The sequence below is a fragment of the Chroicocephalus ridibundus genome, chromosome 2 (genome assembly GCF_963924245.1).
Source record: "Chroicocephalus ridibundus chromosome 2, bChrRid1.1, whole genome shotgun sequence".
In the NCBI taxonomy this organism is placed as follows: domain Eukaryota; kingdom Metazoa; phylum Chordata; class Aves; order Charadriiformes; family Laridae; genus Chroicocephalus; species Chroicocephalus ridibundus.
Genome location: NC_086285.1, coordinates 25,603,353 through 25,621,500, shown reverse-complemented (window position 1 = coordinate 25,621,500; position 18,148 = coordinate 25,603,353). Strand labels below are relative to the sequence as shown.

At 38.7% G+C, this 18,148-nt stretch overlaps 1 protein-coding gene across 3 annotated transcripts in view; it reads right to left on the bottom strand.

Moving 5' to 3' along the window:
- The window catches only part of CDK14 (cyclin dependent kinase 14), a 329,408-nt gene that overhangs the window by 88,608 nt on the left and 222,652 nt on the right, over positions 1–18,148 (bottom strand). For all 3 annotated transcript variants that reach the window (XM_063324807.1, XM_063324809.1, XM_063324808.1), the window contains one exon: positions 4,708–4,756. In XM_063324807.1, the coding sequence (XP_063180877.1) occupies positions 4,708–4,756 (49 nt within the window). The remainder of the gene's footprint in view (positions 1–4,707; positions 4,757–18,148) is intronic.

Genomic DNA, 18,148 nt, shown 5'->3' with positions numbered 1-18,148 from the left:
TTACAACAAGCAATGCTGGTGCAGGGACAGGAGGTGAAGGGGGTAGAAGTGACAATCAGAAGAGAGTTTTGTCTTTAGTCAAAACCCCAGTAAGGCAAAGATTGCCTTAAAAACAAAAAACCAAACAAAAATACCCCAAGTCCTTCCCAAGTCTTAACTGTAAACAGTTCCATAGTCTGTGTCATGCTTGAAATGAAATACAGACTCAAAATACTTGGACTCATCTCTATTCACTCCCTTTGTTTTCTTGGGAAGTTTTCACTGAGTAACAGTCCCAAAATAGGCAAGCTCATCCTGCAATGAAACTTTTAAACACCCTGGCCTCGGGAAGTACAGAGGCCATCTTGTTAGAGCAAGAAATCCCCAGTAGTGGGACTAGCTGTGAGAATACAGTTTTATTTATATAATAAATACTGCCATGTTGGGGAATTATGAAGTAGTAGTCCTATTTATGCAGAGCAGAATTTGTTTTCAGCTGCACCTTTTCTTTCCAACCTACTTTCTCACAATGCAACCCATTATGACAGAAGGATGTGAACAAGCTTTTTATATCCTACCAAATATACACAAGGATAATTAGTTCTCTTTTGTTATTCTTCTGTAAGGATTTATTATTGTGGAGAAGCTTTTGCAAATTGAAACAGATTGCATTGAATTCTGAAGGCAGAGCTGTTCTTGGGTTTTGTTGTGTAGAGATAATTGAACAGAAAAGTTCAGGAAAAAAAGGTGAAAAAATAATTAATTATGAACTCTATAGGAAGATCAGATTACCAAATCTTAATTCTTTTTAGGCCAGTATTTTATAATCACATTCCACAATATGTTAGGTCACGCAATGTAGGTGAAGCTTCACAGTAGATAGATAGAAGCAACTGTCAATGCAAGTTTTGTTTCCTAACGTTAGAGGCATTTTCTACAAAATTTATAAATCACATCTTATCTCTTTAAGATTTTGAAGAAATTAAGTGTTAAAGTCTCCAAAGAACTTAAGTCACTATAAGTGGTAGTTACATTATTTCACTCAAACGCTTCCCAAAAGTAGCCTCTAACATTGACCAATTCTATTCTAAGAATTTTAGGGATCTGACTTCTTATATAATGAGCGTGCTGGGTTTCCCTTTGTCATTGCTGTTACATTCCACGCTTTTAGCTAATTTCCAGTTAGACTGGGAATTACAGAGCCGCTGGCATGTGTCCATCATTGTTCCATTGTCTGCCTCTGCCTTTAAAATTCACATCTCATGGAATCTGGCGTATTCGGTCAGGTGCCATTATTTTGCCCCCCATCTACCATCTGTGGCTTTTTTTGCCCCTGTTCCTTCTGCCTTACAGACTTGAAGCTGGCTCTGCAGATGTTGGAAGAGTGTTATTCTTCCTTCTAGTAACTTCTCCTTACATAAACTGAATTCTAATGTACGTTTTGACATAAGCCTCTTTGAAGACTTCTAAACCCATATTCTCATTCTTCCATGCCAGGACCTCAAAACATACATACCAACAAGAAAAATGGCCAGACGGTGCCTGAAAGACGGAACAGTAGATGGTGAAAGCTTCATTGTGTTTAGAAAATCAAAGATGTTCTCTTCCAATCTGGGAGCACAAAGTTCAACGTTGTGCTCTGTTTTACAGTTTCTGTGGCAGATTCTGTGTGACAAACTCCTTTGTTTCTTTGTATCCTAATTCCCCCTTCTATAAAATGCAGTAACAGGACTTAACCTCAGAGAAGTCTAAGCACACACCTAAATCCTTCCAAAACCATAAACATTGTTCTTTAAGGTATATCTTTCAAAGCTGCTGTCAAGAGGAAGTAACTCTGTAACAAAACCAATACATACTTAAAAACAAAAGTCTGTATGTTTTTCTCCACATCCTAGGTCTCACGTTTATCCCACATGCCCTTAAAAGTACTCTATTTCAAATGGAACATTTTTGTGTCATCAATAGTCTTCAACAAATTAAATCAGGACGTTTAAAAGGATTTTTTTTTTTTTTTTAAGATCAGAGATTGCTGCTTTCTGAAACATGCTAACAAAGGAGGAAAATTTCTAAAATGAATCAGTCTGTCCATGTGTTAAGTTTTATAGCTGAATTATAAACCCTTGGGAATATGATGTCTATAACAGAAATGTTTATACATCCTTAACTACAGCTGTGCAAGCAACAGCGCTCTAATACAGCACACAGATAAAGATTTACACTAGAAAAAGAGAAATCCTTTACATTTCGAATGTAAATGATACATAATTTTGAGGCACTGAATATTTCCTATTATAGTAGAACTGCACATATGAAGTGCTGAACTCCTCGTATTGTCATTGCTTTCGGTCTTCCAATCCCTTCATTTATGCTGAAAAATTGCAAATCCTTTATGCACAGAGCACTGAAAATGTATAAATATTTTTGAAGAGGTTTCTTGGAAATGAAAAAGCTCTGGTCTCATTTGAATCAGCCTGTGATGTGATCATAACTTGTGTCAATTATGAAGTCTCAGAGATTGAGGGTTTGTTCTAAGCAAACTGGGTTTTGTTCTTTTTTTTTTTTTTTTTGTATTTTACGAAAACAGAAATTTCATGCGATGTTCTTGAAGGAAATATAAAACCACAACTTTTAAAATTCAAATCTATTATTGTACTTATTCATACATAGATACTGCTTGTCTAAGTGCTGTTAAAATACAGAAAGGCACTCAGTCCGTGCCTGCAGAACGGATGGAATAGCGTGCCAGTATCTATTCACATTACTTACGCATATATATATGCCCCCAAGCAAACACATTCACATCAGTATCAGTTTCCTTGTCCCTCTTTCCCAATCCAGATCTAATTGCCTGTGTTGTAATATAATTGCTTCTTCCAAGCTTTTGGATTTCATTAACTACTTTCAAAGAAAAAATGAACTTGCAAGTTTGTTCATTGTTAAAGGACAGAATATAGACAATTCTAGTGACTAACTTTTTAAAATGAAAGCTGTGCCTTTCAGGGAATTACATTATTCCAAGCAGTAAGACTGAGGTAGAGTCCAACATTGCAAGATGCCTGCAAGGATCACAAGAACTGCCAAAACTGTTTGAAATATTCACGAAAGCTAACTATAAGTGAAGTTTATCTTCCTTTAGTCCCTCTAGAGTAAACAGGAGATGGATTCTTCCACAAAAGTCACCAAATTAGGCTCCCAGTCTGACCTGGACAAGCCAGGAACTTACAGACTGTTGAAAGTCAATTAACTCAGGTAGGTAGCAACCGTTGTGAAGGCCTGCACTGACTTCAGTGCCAGCTTTACGTGTCTCATTGCAGGAGCCATGGAGGATCCAGTAGTAATGCAGAGTGAGCTGCAGGGTCAGGAAAGACACCTGGCACTGCAGAAACACAGGTTCTGACTCAAGGGTGAACACCGATGGTATCATATCCAACAATTAACTACTAATTTTAACTATGATCCTGTTACATTAAGAGATTTCTCCTCCCTCAGTTAATCCCAATTTCAAAAGCTGGTTGCTGTTTTTATTTAAATTAAAAATGACTTTGTGCTTCAGTCCAGAGCACTGGACCAAATTGGTTTGAGAAGGAGCAGATGAAGAAGAAGTAACAGAATGGAAAAGTGAGTATAAACCTCATCACATCTTGGGCAAGTGACCATGCTATGAATTTCAGAGCTGTAGACACATTCCGTTGCTAATAAATTAGGATATTGAAAAAGGATTTGGATTTCTACTCTATCTGTAACTTCTTTATAACCAAGAATTTCTTTCACCAAAGCATTTCCTATCTTCAACTTCAGTGGCAAACTTGGAGGAGGAGATGCTTCAGTCTCCTGCTGATTTATCTCTTGAACTCCCTGGTAAACTACCAGCAACACAGCCTGTTGGTACCAACAATAAAATCTGGAATGCAAAAAATTTTGGTCAAAAGAGAGTGGAAAAAAATTCTAATAATTTTTCAGGCAAGACAAGTTGTTGACATAGCTGTTATCCTGCTCATCCAACTCAAACTGTGCATGCTTTCTTCAAAATATAAAAGATATTAATCACTCAATACAGCACTGCCCAAATATCCTGTCTACAAAGATTCTTCATGTGCTGAGAAATCTTCTAGTAAACTTCACACAGATGATTGGTTAGGCATTCCTGGCTTACTAGGCAACCTTTCTGGATTTTGAGCACAATACCTTTATATCAGTGTCCATCTGATGTAAATGTGAAAAAATTCAGGAAACAGTAAAAGAAAAAAAAAGTAGTCACAAATTCATATTGACTTTCTTCAGTCATGATAATTAAAATACACAACAGGATGGTCATCAGCTCACAGCAATGACCAGATGGACCTGTCAACAGGAGATGACTATGTGGAAAAAACACTCAAAAGTTGATTAGAAACATATTATTTAGAAGTCTCTTAATTGTTATACTGGAACAGAGAAAACAAGATTCAAAACTGATGGCCCAAAGCAATAACACAGCATCTCTCAACGAGGTCAATATACTTGCCAACTGACATCCCCAAAAAGAAAATACGCTATACAGTTTCTATCTATTTACAGGTAATTGGCAATTCAAAAACAGAAGGAAAGAATAATACCTCAGTAATTCCACATTCGTACTGTAAATAAAAATGATAGTCTTTTTATGTTAACTATGATAACTTCAGCTTGGCATGAATCATATCCTTGAAGAGTCAAAAGAGTAAATAAAAAAAATTTAAAAATACTTACTTATTCCATGCTTGTCTAAGGTTTTTAGGGCTGTACTGTGTAAACCGTTCTGTAAGGAAAAGAAGAGGCACATTCAATTATTTATGCTAAAACCAAGATTTTTTTTTTCAAATATATTTATATACTGTCAATTTTCATCACTTCATCATTTCTATGTAACTACTGCAGCTCAAGCCTCAAGACAAGGTAAGAAAGCCAGAATAGGAGCAATTGCCATACAAACAGGGAGAAAAAAAAACCCAAACCACTAAAACCCTCTAAAAGACCCCAATTTGTTAAAACAAACAAACAAAACCATCATGACCTAAAGCTCATTTACTGCGGCATCAATAGAAATGGAAACTTTTACAATTATTTCTAAAGTAGTTTTTGACTGCTAGAGAAAAAAAAAAAGACGCCTGAAATCCAGGTGGTTTTTTTTTCCCTCATCACAAATACAATTCTCAGTGACCTCACTGTCATTTTTTTATGCTTCTCAGGAGGCATAAGATGAAGTGTGGGTCTGTGTGACACATAGGGACATGCAAAACATGATGGCCACAGAAGAGTCCATTTTCTAAAGAAGATATACAAATAATGAGCAGAAGTAACAAGTACAATGACAGCTTATTTACTCAAACATTAAGATCAGATATAAGTACTTCCTCATATCCAAGAAGATGCTTGCTCTGCAGCAGGACTCTGGTTGACAGAGGAAGATGCTATGAAAGCTGCTGCAGAAGTGAAGAGTCAGTACTTTGAACAGGAGCTAAGTGTCTCGCAGGAAGAAACAAATGCAATCCAGCTGGTGAATACAATAACATTTTCCATGAAGCCTCATTGCACTGAAATCCTACCATATAGACTGGCACTCGCCCTGGCCAGGTACCCTAGTGTGATGGTTTTAGTTGCTGTGAAGAAGTCCTGAACTTACAAAATGTGAAACCTCAAAAACTGATTTTGATTCCTTTCCACCATGAGCACGACATTTAATAGGCACACTGTACAGTTACAATAGCATTTTATATATATATATATGCACACACATACGCATGCATCTTACTGTGCAAAACAACTGTAAATATAACCTGGGAGGGATTGTGTTCTAATTCTTGTATTTGTATATTTTGTTTATGTCAGTTCTAAAGTTGTGATATATACTTAATATGTAGTCAGTTCTAAAGGGGCCAAAACTATGGCACACACAAAATCCTAGCATCAATGTGGATGATTTTGTTTCTTATATCTATTTTCTTTTTTTTTTATTATTTTCTTTAACTAAAAAGATGTATGCAGAAACTTCAACTCCCATTGACTTCACTATCGGAAGTTTTCGGTAAATGGTAGACCTGCAAACTGCGTCCGAGGGCCACTCCGCATTTACCATTTTTGTTGCTTTAACCACACTGATGCAGTTAAAACAATGAAATCACTCCCTCTTAGATTAGTATGACAACTGTACTGGAAACTGGAAGCTATAACTAGTTTTAGCACCAATATAAATTATAAGTATCACTTTTGTAATATTGTATCTAAATTTACTCAAATAACTTTCTTAGCAAAAAAACCCCAAATGCTTACTACATAGTCATACTCTTAAAGGCTTTTAGATGTAGATGAACACAGGAAACAAAAGTTTGAAAGGCTTTTTTGTGTGGTGGTTTTTTGTTGGGTTTTTTTTTTTGTGTATTACCAACAAAAAGTTTCTGCACTTGGAAAATATTTGACTACTTTAGACGACCATTAAAGTAGCATCTAGCTGACTTCTCTGTCAGAATGTTTAGCTAAGGAAAGAGATGACTCGGCAACTCTCAGATGTGCCATCATTACGCAGTTCTCAACAAACTAAAATTATTAGGTGAATTTTTATGAACTATGTTATATGGTGTTATAAACCTCAATTTGTTGTTAGGATTAGGGTATTGTAAGAAATATAGGTCCTATGGTACATTTTACTAACAGAAAATATATTGCTCCGTAAGTATGTCTCTCCAAATAAAACATTTTTATTACCAATTTCGTGCACATTTCTTAACACATTTGAACTCATTTCTGAAATGTCTCGTTGTTGAAAGTGCTACCATATTACTTAGTGTGAACTTGAGATGCATTTACATTGAATACCACGCTACTGACACTATCCTAAATTTCGTAAATTAGAAGCTCTACGGTACTTTCCAATCACTGATTAAGTCAGTTATCCCAGGCACTTAGCCGCTTGGATACTATAAAAAGGAAACGCAATTTAAACCATTGTGGTAGGTTTTTTCTCTATTTTCTGTTAAGTCGTGATATCGCAATGAGTGCAGAACATAAGGGTTAAACAGGGGAAAAAAAGAAGTTGCTGGGTACATTCTGACTGAGAGCAGCAAGTGAAGAGATTTCCTTACAATTGACTGTGCGCACATATTACAACAAAACAGTTTATCAACACCTGAACCATCCAGATTAAAACTATAGGAAGTGCCAGTTTCTTTTTCTCTCTATTCTACGTTGCATGCAATGCATCTGCTACAGATGTGCCAATGCCCCGAGGCAGGTCTTTAAATCAAATGGGCAAAGTAGTCAGGACCATTGTTAGACGCAGCCATGGTTCGGTACCAGTTACATGGCACTGGAGTCGGTGCCTGGGATTATGTTTTAATACCCAATAGCATAAATAAAGACTCAGTACTGAAGTACACATCCTGCAGTGAGTAGTTCAAGCATCGTATTGGCATTGGCAATAAGACCCCAACTTACAAGGGAGAGGAACATCGCAACTCAAATTGTACCTGTTGTTCACTAATTCAGCTTCTGCTCTCCAGAGGAATAGCCTGAGGTCCAGTAAAGTTAAGAGCCAAGTTGCATCAGCCTTAGCAGGACCTGAGCTCACCCTTGAATTGAAGTTTACAAATCTGAATTAAAAACATCTATGCAAGCACATACTTACCTACAAAAACTGGAAGAAAATACAGACTTTCTATACTTTGTAAGTGAATAGTCCAGCCATAGCTGACGAAGGACTGAAAAATAGCATGCAGCTAGACAGCGCAGCATGACAACAAGCCCAAGACACACAAGGGAGTTCAGCTAATAAAGTGCAGATTTGCACATTAATCTGTTTTGGTGCAAAAAGGTGCTGGGTGGAAAGAAAATTGAACTGACTTGAGTCATTGCTAGCTAACCTAGACCTGGGAAAGACCGATTTTGATTTTACTTGTCATTCTGCAATATGTTCGGTCAGATACTGAGCTGGTTCAAACTGGCACAGCAACGTTGACTTCAGTAGACATACAACCACCTAGAACAGTTGGGAAGTATTGTATACAACCTATTTTCTTGACTGGACTGGCAGAGTTTCACTCTAATCAATTTAAGCTATTTTCACTGTGGGAGGAAAACACAGAGTCAACTGCGTGGCCAGATTGCCTTAAGGCCCTAATGTCCAAAGATTCAAAGAACTTCAATTCAGTTCTGCAAGAAACTGAAAAACTATTGCTATGCCAGATGAGTGTTTACTAAAAAAGTGATACACTGGAACCAGTTATGTAAATGTAATTATAAGGGACATGCGTAAGCAAAATCAACAAACTTCTCAAAGGGATCTTCCTTCTTCACTCAGTCTACTGCTCTGCTCTAAACCTTTTTTTAAATAAACACCTTATTCATCATATTTATCAGTCAGGAAGCGGGAAAAATAGAGGGAGAACATGGAAAGGGTGAACCCCTCTCTATAGAGAGGCAAATTTTAGTCCTGAATCCTTAATTTCAAGCTCCATTTATATGCTGTGTGACTGCAGACCACGCTTCTCCTAATCATCGATATCAACTCTTTCTCCCCTACTCCAAGCAGACTAGAGGCCCCTCGCTTTAAGTTCTGTAAAAGGAAAGAAATCACATATCGATAAAATACAGCTCACATTTTTCTACACAATTTTACTGTCATGGCTCCAACCAGAGTCTTGTAACTTTCACAGACAGTAAAACTAGATGGGTCTACTGTGGTAATTAAGCCCAGCCTCGTGTACATGCCAGCTCTCAGTACTTTACAGAATTAATCCTTCCTCAGTAACTAAACCAGCTGATTTTGATTTCAGAGCTGCCAGAATAGAGAAGCTACAACAATCTCGTCCTTGAGTTTCTCCATCACGATCCAGATTTTTAAGTCGTGAACTGTGAAACCACAATACAACACACCCACAAACACCAATCTAGCAGTCGCAACAAAGGCAAAAAAAAAGAGGTAACCTCCCAGCTTTTACCCGAGCAGGATCTCCTGCTTGAGACCAGTTAATGAGAGAACTGGAATTCAGTCTCACAATTATATCCCCAGGTTTTCTTCTGAGTTACTTTTCAGCGTGAAATACTCTCACACACCTGTACGAGTGCATCTGTCCTTTATTGCTAGATAGATTTATACAACCAAATCTAAAGCTAGACATACGTGTTTCTGGCCAACTGCAAAAAATTACATTTTAGGACACTTTCAAGCATATAGCTTTGGTATTTGTTTTTCAGATGCTCCCATTTATTTGATCATAAAAAATAGTAATATCAGTCAGCAGATCTTGACTGTATGTGAGATCCCGGGCATACTGCAAAATTACCATGCGAGAATTTCATGCAGATGCTCACATCATCACCCACCCACCCATCCTCCAGCATATGCAAGGCACCATCAAGAAGGTGAGGCACGCCGTCTTGCTCGGGCAGCTGCTCACTCTCATCAGCGCTGAGATTAGAGAAACCTGAAAAACTGTGCATTTACAGATCAAGATTTTCTCTCAGATGTATTTTGCATTTTTATAGCTCAGATTGTGAGTATATGTACTAGAGTTCAAATCTTTTCAGATTATTATAATTAAATGTGCTTCTTTTGAATAAAAATACGGGAAGACTAACACAGTAAGCTCATCTGAAATTTAAAGTAAAACATGTGCTTTTAATTTCCTTTATGCAAACACTTAATTATTTGCAAATCTTTTGGGAACAAATTTGGGAAACAAAAGTTGATCCTCTGCCTTTTTATCCCAAACATACAGTCATCATCCTCACTAGCAACCATGTCTCACAGTTAAAGAGCTGGCTTTTCACATGGGTGCTGTATTTCACTAGTCAAAGGTGATTTTTGCTTATGTGAAACAAAACAAGAGATTTTTGGTTTTGTTCAAATCCCACAGTACCTAAGTGTTCACCATTTGCTTCTCAGAGGCCAAGTTAGCCATATCTTGATGAATTAAGTGGCATGTTCGTAATCAAATGCTGTGTAGAGATCCCTACGTAGGACTGCATAAATAAGAGCAAGCATATGGTACTCATATTCCTTAGGTGAAAGAAGTACCAATTGCAAGACCTTCCTGTTGCATACCATTAACTTAAGATTTTAAAAGAGAGTAGAAAAGGAGTAGGCTAATGTATTACATCCACACCTTCAGAAGCCCAGCCTCAGAGCCAAAATTCACTTGTTCTGCTGGGCGCTACACACGACCCACTCAGCGATGCTGGGTGGTGCGGTTACACAAACTTTCTTCCAGCAGGAAATGGATTTGAGTTGCTCTTTGCTTCAGACCTTGCAGCACAGGTCTGTGCTTACACAGGTCTGAGGCTTACTCAACGCCTCCTGTGCCAAGGAAGTTTTCAGGGCTGTGCCCCACATAGAGTAGCATCAACGAAGCTACTGGAACGACAACTGCAAAACTGAAGCAGAAGTGAGTACCCAGAGGGAAGAGAGGGAGGAAATTCCTTGGGCTGGTTGATTTGACAAACCTGATGCATCAAAAAAAATTATGTTCTTAAAACAACTGCTCCCAACTTGTACTCAGCTTGAAGACTTAGGCGGGGGAAAAAAGCCTGTGCCAGAAAGCTCATCCATTACACCCAGCTGTATTAAGTGGTCTTAGAAACGACAGCATTTCTATTTCTTATAGAAATAGGCAGCATTTCTGTTTCTTTCTGTTTCTTATTTCCTTCAGACAGCAACACTGTTATATATGCATACTTAGTTGCGTGCCCACATATATACCTACATGCTCTCCACTGCAAACATCATTATCTGCCTGATAAACACGCTCCATCTGACAGCCCTGCATCAAGGGCAGGTTCAAACAGAAGCGAATTTCAGCAGAACTCACTAGTGAGCTTATTAGCAGACCACTGAAGGAACTAGTGGTCTGCTGTGAGAATTGAAAAAATAAGCACTTGCATTTTAAGTAACATAAAACAAGATGAGGGTTTTTTCTCTTTTATCAGTCAGAAAAACACATGAACTATTATACCTTTGCCACGTTTGCCTTGAAAGGACCTAGAATAGGCAAGAAAAGCTACATAAGGAATTAGAAGCAGACTACATTTTGATTTTTTTAGCTCCTTTTAGCACTATTGATAATCAGCTTCTAGTCTAAACCAAAGAACTTAAAATGCAGTTTGACTTCAAGGCATTTTTTATGTTGTTAATCAAAACATGCCAGCTAATCTGCATTCCTTGATTAATGTTCTTCTCTATTTAAAACCAAATGTGATTAGCTTAAATGCAAATATTTAAACATCACCATAATTAATATTTTGAAAAGTCTAATGCATGATTTCTTTAAACGGGCTTTCTTTACATTTAAATTAAAAGTCTAAAGTGACTAACACTGCATTGTGATATGTAAGACTCATATGCTATTTTTATTAGATTATAGGGTTCAATCCTAACAATATTTAAATTATGTTTGCTAAAGATACAAATACAAGCATCCACGCTGACAAGCAAATTTTCAAGCACTATTTGCAGCACTAATGTGCAATTAGCGTTTTTACTGAAGTTTAATCATACCTGGAGTTTTATCATCATGAGTTAAACTTTGCTTTTTTGTATACCAAATGTCTTGAGAAAAATTACTTCAACTCCCAAACCCTCCAACCCCATCCCCAACCCCATCCCCTCCCCTCCCCTCCCATCCAAAAGCACCTGCTTCAGCAGAACACAGGTTGTGTAAAGAGGAAGGATAGATGCTGTTTCCTAAACTCCCTACTGAGCATGAGTAGAAAATGTAATTTTAATAGCCAGCATTGTCTAAAGCACTGGACTTTAATATGAAATGGTTCCTCCTTTTAGCAGTGCTCGCCTTATCTCCCTCGCATATATACTTTTCGGTTTCATGCAATTTTGTTTAAAGAATGGTGAAAACATCGACTCAGTCCTTTGGGCTGTGGATACCAGAGACTTGAGGAATCACCAAATATTACAATTTTGCCAAAACTAAAGCAAGGGGGAGAAATTAGAAATGAATTCTCCCCTACAGATCCCTCCCTCTCTCCCTCCTTTCTTCAAGTAGTCAAATTCCTGATGACTACATCTGTACCAGCAATTTAAATGTGCTTGGAGTTGTCTGGCTGAGACACCATGACTGTCCTGTGTCTGTACTAGTGCAGCACTCTTCTACCTCCAGCCTCCAATACAGGAGGTGCAAACTTCTTCTTATGGGGAATGGTCCCTAGCCCACACTAACTCCCGAACCATGCCCAGGAATTATTTAGAAGTGCTAGTTGTCATGAGCTAAAGGCATGCCAGAGGCTGCTCTAACAGTTTAACAGCAGAGACTCCCACATTGCCTGGGAACATTTGCTGGCATCAGTGTAGATGTAAACAAACAAGCTATTGATTCAGCATGTAACGAATTGTTGACAGGCTTTGGTGAAACTCTACAGGAAAAACTGTTATGAAAGTTTGAAAAGCCATATGTCCTCATATACAGTATTTCCATGGGTTTGTGCCAAAGGATTTTAGTCTCTCAGCCCAGCCCTATTCTAAATGAAGACATAATCCCTTGATTAAGGCTTGGCTATCAATCAGCTGTTAAGAGGAGGTAGGCAGATCATATTTCTAAACCAAATCTATATTTATTGATCATGTGGGAAGCAAAGCAGAATTCCTGAGTCAGAACACCAGCTCTGCAGTGGTTTTGTCATAGACTCAAGATTTTTTAATAAATCCATGAAGTATCTGTCAATCTGGCAGACTCTGTGTTATGCAGTATTTCCTATGAATGTTATTTTCTCGCTCTAGTTTCTTTTCGTCTTCTGCTTTCTCCTTAAGGAGAGTCTCTTTCTCTTAACTCTTTTCATCCTGACTTTAGGGATTCTCTTTTAAAAATCAGTGCTCAGTAGATATTCCCATTGTCTCACAAAGGCACCTTTTCAGCTGTATTGCTTTATATTATTATCTGATCGTCCGTTGAACACAGCAAGGTTCAGACTCCTACACCATCAGCTAAGATTAAATATTGAACTTTCTTTCACCTAGAAACACTATTGTAAGGAAACCGATGCACAGTGAACATTACAAACCATTCGCACATTTTCTCCACCTTCCTAGCAAGTTACTACTTCTTGACCGTTACCATCTCTTCACGGCCACTAGCACTTCATTTATCTTCCACTGTGACCATGTCTTACCTTCTCCCACTTTGCTCACTGACAGTACCTTCTGATAAATCTCTATTTAACTTCCCAGGATGGAGATTATGGAGCATCGGTCCCAAACACTAATTGAGAATGCAGGAAAAGTGAAAACTTGACTTAAGTATAGATGTTGATCCAAAGGCTTATCTTGCTTAATTATTTGGGCAGGACTCTGAATCCAGGAGACCAGGCTGAAGAAGAAAACAAGGTAAGACTCCAGACTAGGAAAAATGGGAGATGACAGTGGAGAGAATAATAGATAAAAATCAGGAAGACTCAGACACAAGACTGGTAATGAAGCAGCTTGTTTTGGAACACTGCTTAATCACAACTCATGCAGACAAGACATAGCAGATGCCTACTTTCATGTTGTTCTTGGAGACACCGGTCCAGTGATACAATCGGTGGTTGAATCTGTTTCAGTGCAGCAAATCTACATATTTCTTAAAGTATTGTATCAAAAGAATAAATAGTGAAAATAAGTTCTACAAGTCATGTGTCAGAGAGTCACGTTCATCATTTACAGTGTCTCTGTCCAACAACCTGTAACATGGGGCTTCTAAGCTGGATGAAAGCTCAAGATTTTATTGAAACAGCACCTAACACTTCAAAATTTCCTTGAAATATCTTCTTATTTGAGGGCAGATAATTTACTTTCACAGTGATCCAGAATAGCTGGGTTTCTTCAGTGATAAGCGAGTACAGGAAGACCCACTCAAGATGACAGCAGCCGTAACACTTCTAAGTGAGTCACAGAGGTAGCTCGAAGTTACTTCTGAAGTATTTCAGGATTTTCAAATGCAGTATTTAGATTATCCTTAAGTAATGTACTAAGCAGGACACATGTACGTGTGTGTCTGTGCAAACACCAACTGAGAGGACCGAGGCTGAGGCACGGAGAGAGCTCAAAAAACAGGCCAACTTTTAGCTTTAAATATCTCCCATATTATTTAGAGTATTTGTAAGATAGAAAGTAATCAAAGCTCTCAAAGCAGAGAGATAAAACACAACGTCTTTACGGACTTTTTAAATGACAAAACAAATTATGACAGTTTTATTTTCACAATTACAGGCTTTTAAAATCACTGAGGTTAGGGGCTCAGATGATGTAGAGCCACCCACAGCTAGCCTTAGGAACACATTACTTATGCAGCCTCAGAAATGTTCCCACATATTAAGATGTCAGAGATCATTGTTGTTTATGTACTGGTTGCCTTCCATAATAATCAGACCCTTGGCCACTCCAGAACAGAAGAGACTAATGCCATGTATTTCAGACATGTTTCTCCTAGTAAACTGTGATTAGCTCTCTGCAGCCCAGGATTGTGCCCTATCAAATCACAGCATGAAAATTAGTTATTTAAGTCTGTATGCAAACAAGAAATACAATGAAGTTTTGTTTCTACTCTCGATAGTCTTCCCAACTCCACAGGCATTTAACGTGCCCAGCATTTTTTAAACTATAGAAACTATTGCTGATACTTTCTGTTCAAACCCTATCGTTTTATGTTTACACAACTCTTATAGAACCAAAGTGTTGCCTGAGTGGATATTGATATCCTCATCACCAGTGCTCTCTGCACTTCTCAATTTATCCCACTTACTGTTTGCAGCCATCAGTCTTAAAACTCAAAGACACAGGAGTTACTTAACCCCATAACATCTATATATTAATGCAGTAATTTCACAAATCTTAAAGAATAATGGAATTGGTTCAGATTTGGCAAGACATTTCAGGTTCCCTCCTGCATTCTTCTGCTAAGGAAGGGAGAAGTGTACGTCATCTTAAATGTATTATTAAAGCATTAACCTCCATTTTTGCTCCAAAGATGTCAGTCAGGAAAGATGAGTCTTTCAGTCCCATACTCTGAGGAAACTTTCTCTAGCACGTAACAACAACTTCAGACAAACAGGGAGGGGAGCATGGCTGGCTTAGCATCTGTGGAAGGGGACAATGCAGCCTTGTCATAGCCAGAAAACTTTTTTACACAGAATTGCATGAAGGAAAGCATTTTTTTAAGAAGCAACAGAAAACCTGGTATCCATGACCAAACAGCTCCAATGACCCTAAGGGTCTGAGCAAATAGTGTAATTCCAGCCCAGCCCAGCACGTAGGTCAGAGCACTTTGTGCAGAGCAAGCTTTAGATGCTGGTAAGATCCCAGAGATTATTTGGTTTGCTGCTCTAATCATTTCATACACTACCAGCATAAAGTCCAGTTACCCAGTTTTGGGGTATGTAAGCCAAGTTTTGGTTGTCCAGTTAGATTATGCTTTCTATTACTGTAATTTCTAAAATCAGCAAATAAGTAACTGTAAGAAAAAAAAAATAAAAATCCTTTTACCAGGGCCGTGAAGAATATAGGGAGGTACAAAGGGAGTGCAGAACATGGGATGTGTACAGAAGAGGACTTTTTCCTTTGGAGTGCTCTCAGACCTCCACAGTGTACGAGAATTAAGGAGCTCAGTGCTTTGCATTAACAGGCCATAGAAAGATTAATAATTGCCAGAGAGAATAGTAAGTACTCTGACTTGCAAATCTACATACTTCACACATGTGGAAAGGATCTGAGAAAACAAAGACCACACCATGCAGAAATGGTGAAAATACTGAGTGACCATTTTCTGTCTTGGAGGCATCTTTCCTCCTGTCCCCATTCTGCTTTTGTCTAAATATTATGTATTCAGAGCTGACAAAATCCATAGTCTGTGATGGAGAAAATAAAAGCAAGTCTAACACAATGTCTGTATAAAAATTAGATTTAATGAAGTGTCTACTGTGGATTTATTTCCTTAGGTTCTTCTGCGGTAATAAGCCTATACCTCTTAACACACTTGGAAGCCAAATAGAAAAATGAAATCAGGAAATTTCTTGGCTGCCATCTACTGTTCAAAACTTTTCTGTATCACAGAGAAGAATAAAAACAAGAACAAACCCAAAGAGCACTCACTGAGATCTCCAGGTTTTCTCCTCCTCTTTACTATTCTTGGATAAAAACAATGTCTTTGGACCGCTGTTAAATCCCATTATGTTTCTGTAGGGATTCTGTGTCTGCGTTCACCTTTTAATCAGTATCAAGAATGAAAAACACAAAAGCTTGTAAAATTAATGACAGGCTGACTTGAGGAAGAACACCGTCGTGTTCAGTATTTCACTGAAAAACTGCACTTGTTAACAAAGTTCTACTAATGCACTAGAGAGCACTAGAGAGTGATTTCACTCTACAGCAATAAGACACTACTAGGACAGAGACTGAAAAGCAATGTGCAAGAAAGCTGTCTGCCTTCACTTTTCTTGAGGCTTTGTGTTAATATCAGGGTAAGCCCTACAATATATTTGTTTTTCTGTCTCTCTTATTTTGAGAGCTGCCTAGATATCTTTGTCCTTTTCAACTCCTCTGCCCATCTCCTGCCTCTTTGCTGCTCCAAGAAGCCACTTTTGGGCTTCTGATCTTGCAGATCTGACAAATAAGACACGCTGGAATGAATGCAGGCTGGGGGATGAAGGGATTGAGAGCAGCCCTGAGGAGAAGGACTTGGGGATACTGGTGGATGAGAAGCTGGACACAAGCCAACAATGTGCACTCACAGCCCAGAAAGCCAACCACATCCTGTGCTGTATCAAAAGAACCGTGGCCAGCAGGTTGAGGGAGGTGATTCTACCCACCTACTCCACTCTTGTGAGACCCCACCTGGAGTACTGGGTCCAGCTCTGGAGCCCTCAGCACGGGAAGGACATGGACCTGTTGCAGTGGGTCTAGAGGAGGGCCATGAAGATGATCAGAGCAAAGGAGCACCTCTCCTGTGAGGACAGGCTGAGAGAGTTGGGGTTGCTCAGCCTGAAGAAGAGAAGGCTCCAGGGAGACCCTACTGTGGTCTTTCAGTACTTAAAGGGGACTTATAAGAAAAATGGGGACAAATGTTTTAGCAGGGCCTGTTGCGATAGGACAAGGGGTAGTGGTTTTAAACTAAAAGCGGGTAGATTTAAACTAGATTAGATAGAAGAAAGATGTTTTTTACAATGAAGGCAGTGAAACAATGGAACAGGTTGCCCAGAGAGGTGGTAGATGCCCCATCCCTGGAAATGTACACGGTCAGGTTGGACAGGGCCATGAGCAACCTGATCTAGCTGAAGATGTCGCTGCTCATTGCAGGAGGGTTGGACTAGGCGACCTTTAAGGGTCCCTTCCAACTCAAACTATTCTATGATTCTATGAAGAGGGAATCGTCTTTATGTCCAACCTATAAGATGACTTGGAAATCAGGTTTAAATGACATAGGATGCAAGGTTGTCACAATTTATGACAAAAGCTGAAGGGACTATCATCTGCAGTAAAGGAGAAACAGGAGTTTACTGAGAGACCTTAGGCCTGCATGGACAAAAACATCTGAAATTGGATTCCTTGGTCAATTCTGTCACTCACTTCCAGACTTTAGTCACATGGTTATATACTGAAGACTCAACCTAGTAAAATATACTGGGAGCCAATTAAGTGCTTAATCTGAAAGCATCTAGCAACCTTCTAGTTACCATCTACTCCAAACCCACTCACAGCAGGTGCAACAAGTTCAGGATGCTCAGGCCCTGTCCGGTCAGGTTTTGAACAGGATGGAGATATCAAACCTCCCCAGACAACCAGTTCCAGTATTTCACCACCTCCACTAGCCAACATGCCTCCTACTTATTTGCCTGCTTGGCTTGTTTAAAAGATCCCCACTCAAAAGTTCACAAGACTATATATATTACATATATATGCATGCATGCATATATAGCATAATGAAGCTGACCGTCTCGTCTCTAGGGAACAAACTGCTCCCTCTCACACAAAGGTATCAGATGGTTGTAGAATATGACATCTTCAAGTACAACACACATTAAAAAACTGAATCTTTGTAGAAAGGTACTGACAGATGATCTAGTAGTAACTTCAGCTTTCACAAAGTCTTTACTCCGAATTTAGTTTCCTTTGGTGTTCCTCAAAGTTCAGGGCGGTCTGTGGAAAAGTAATACTGATCGCGAATCAGCCTGCCAACAA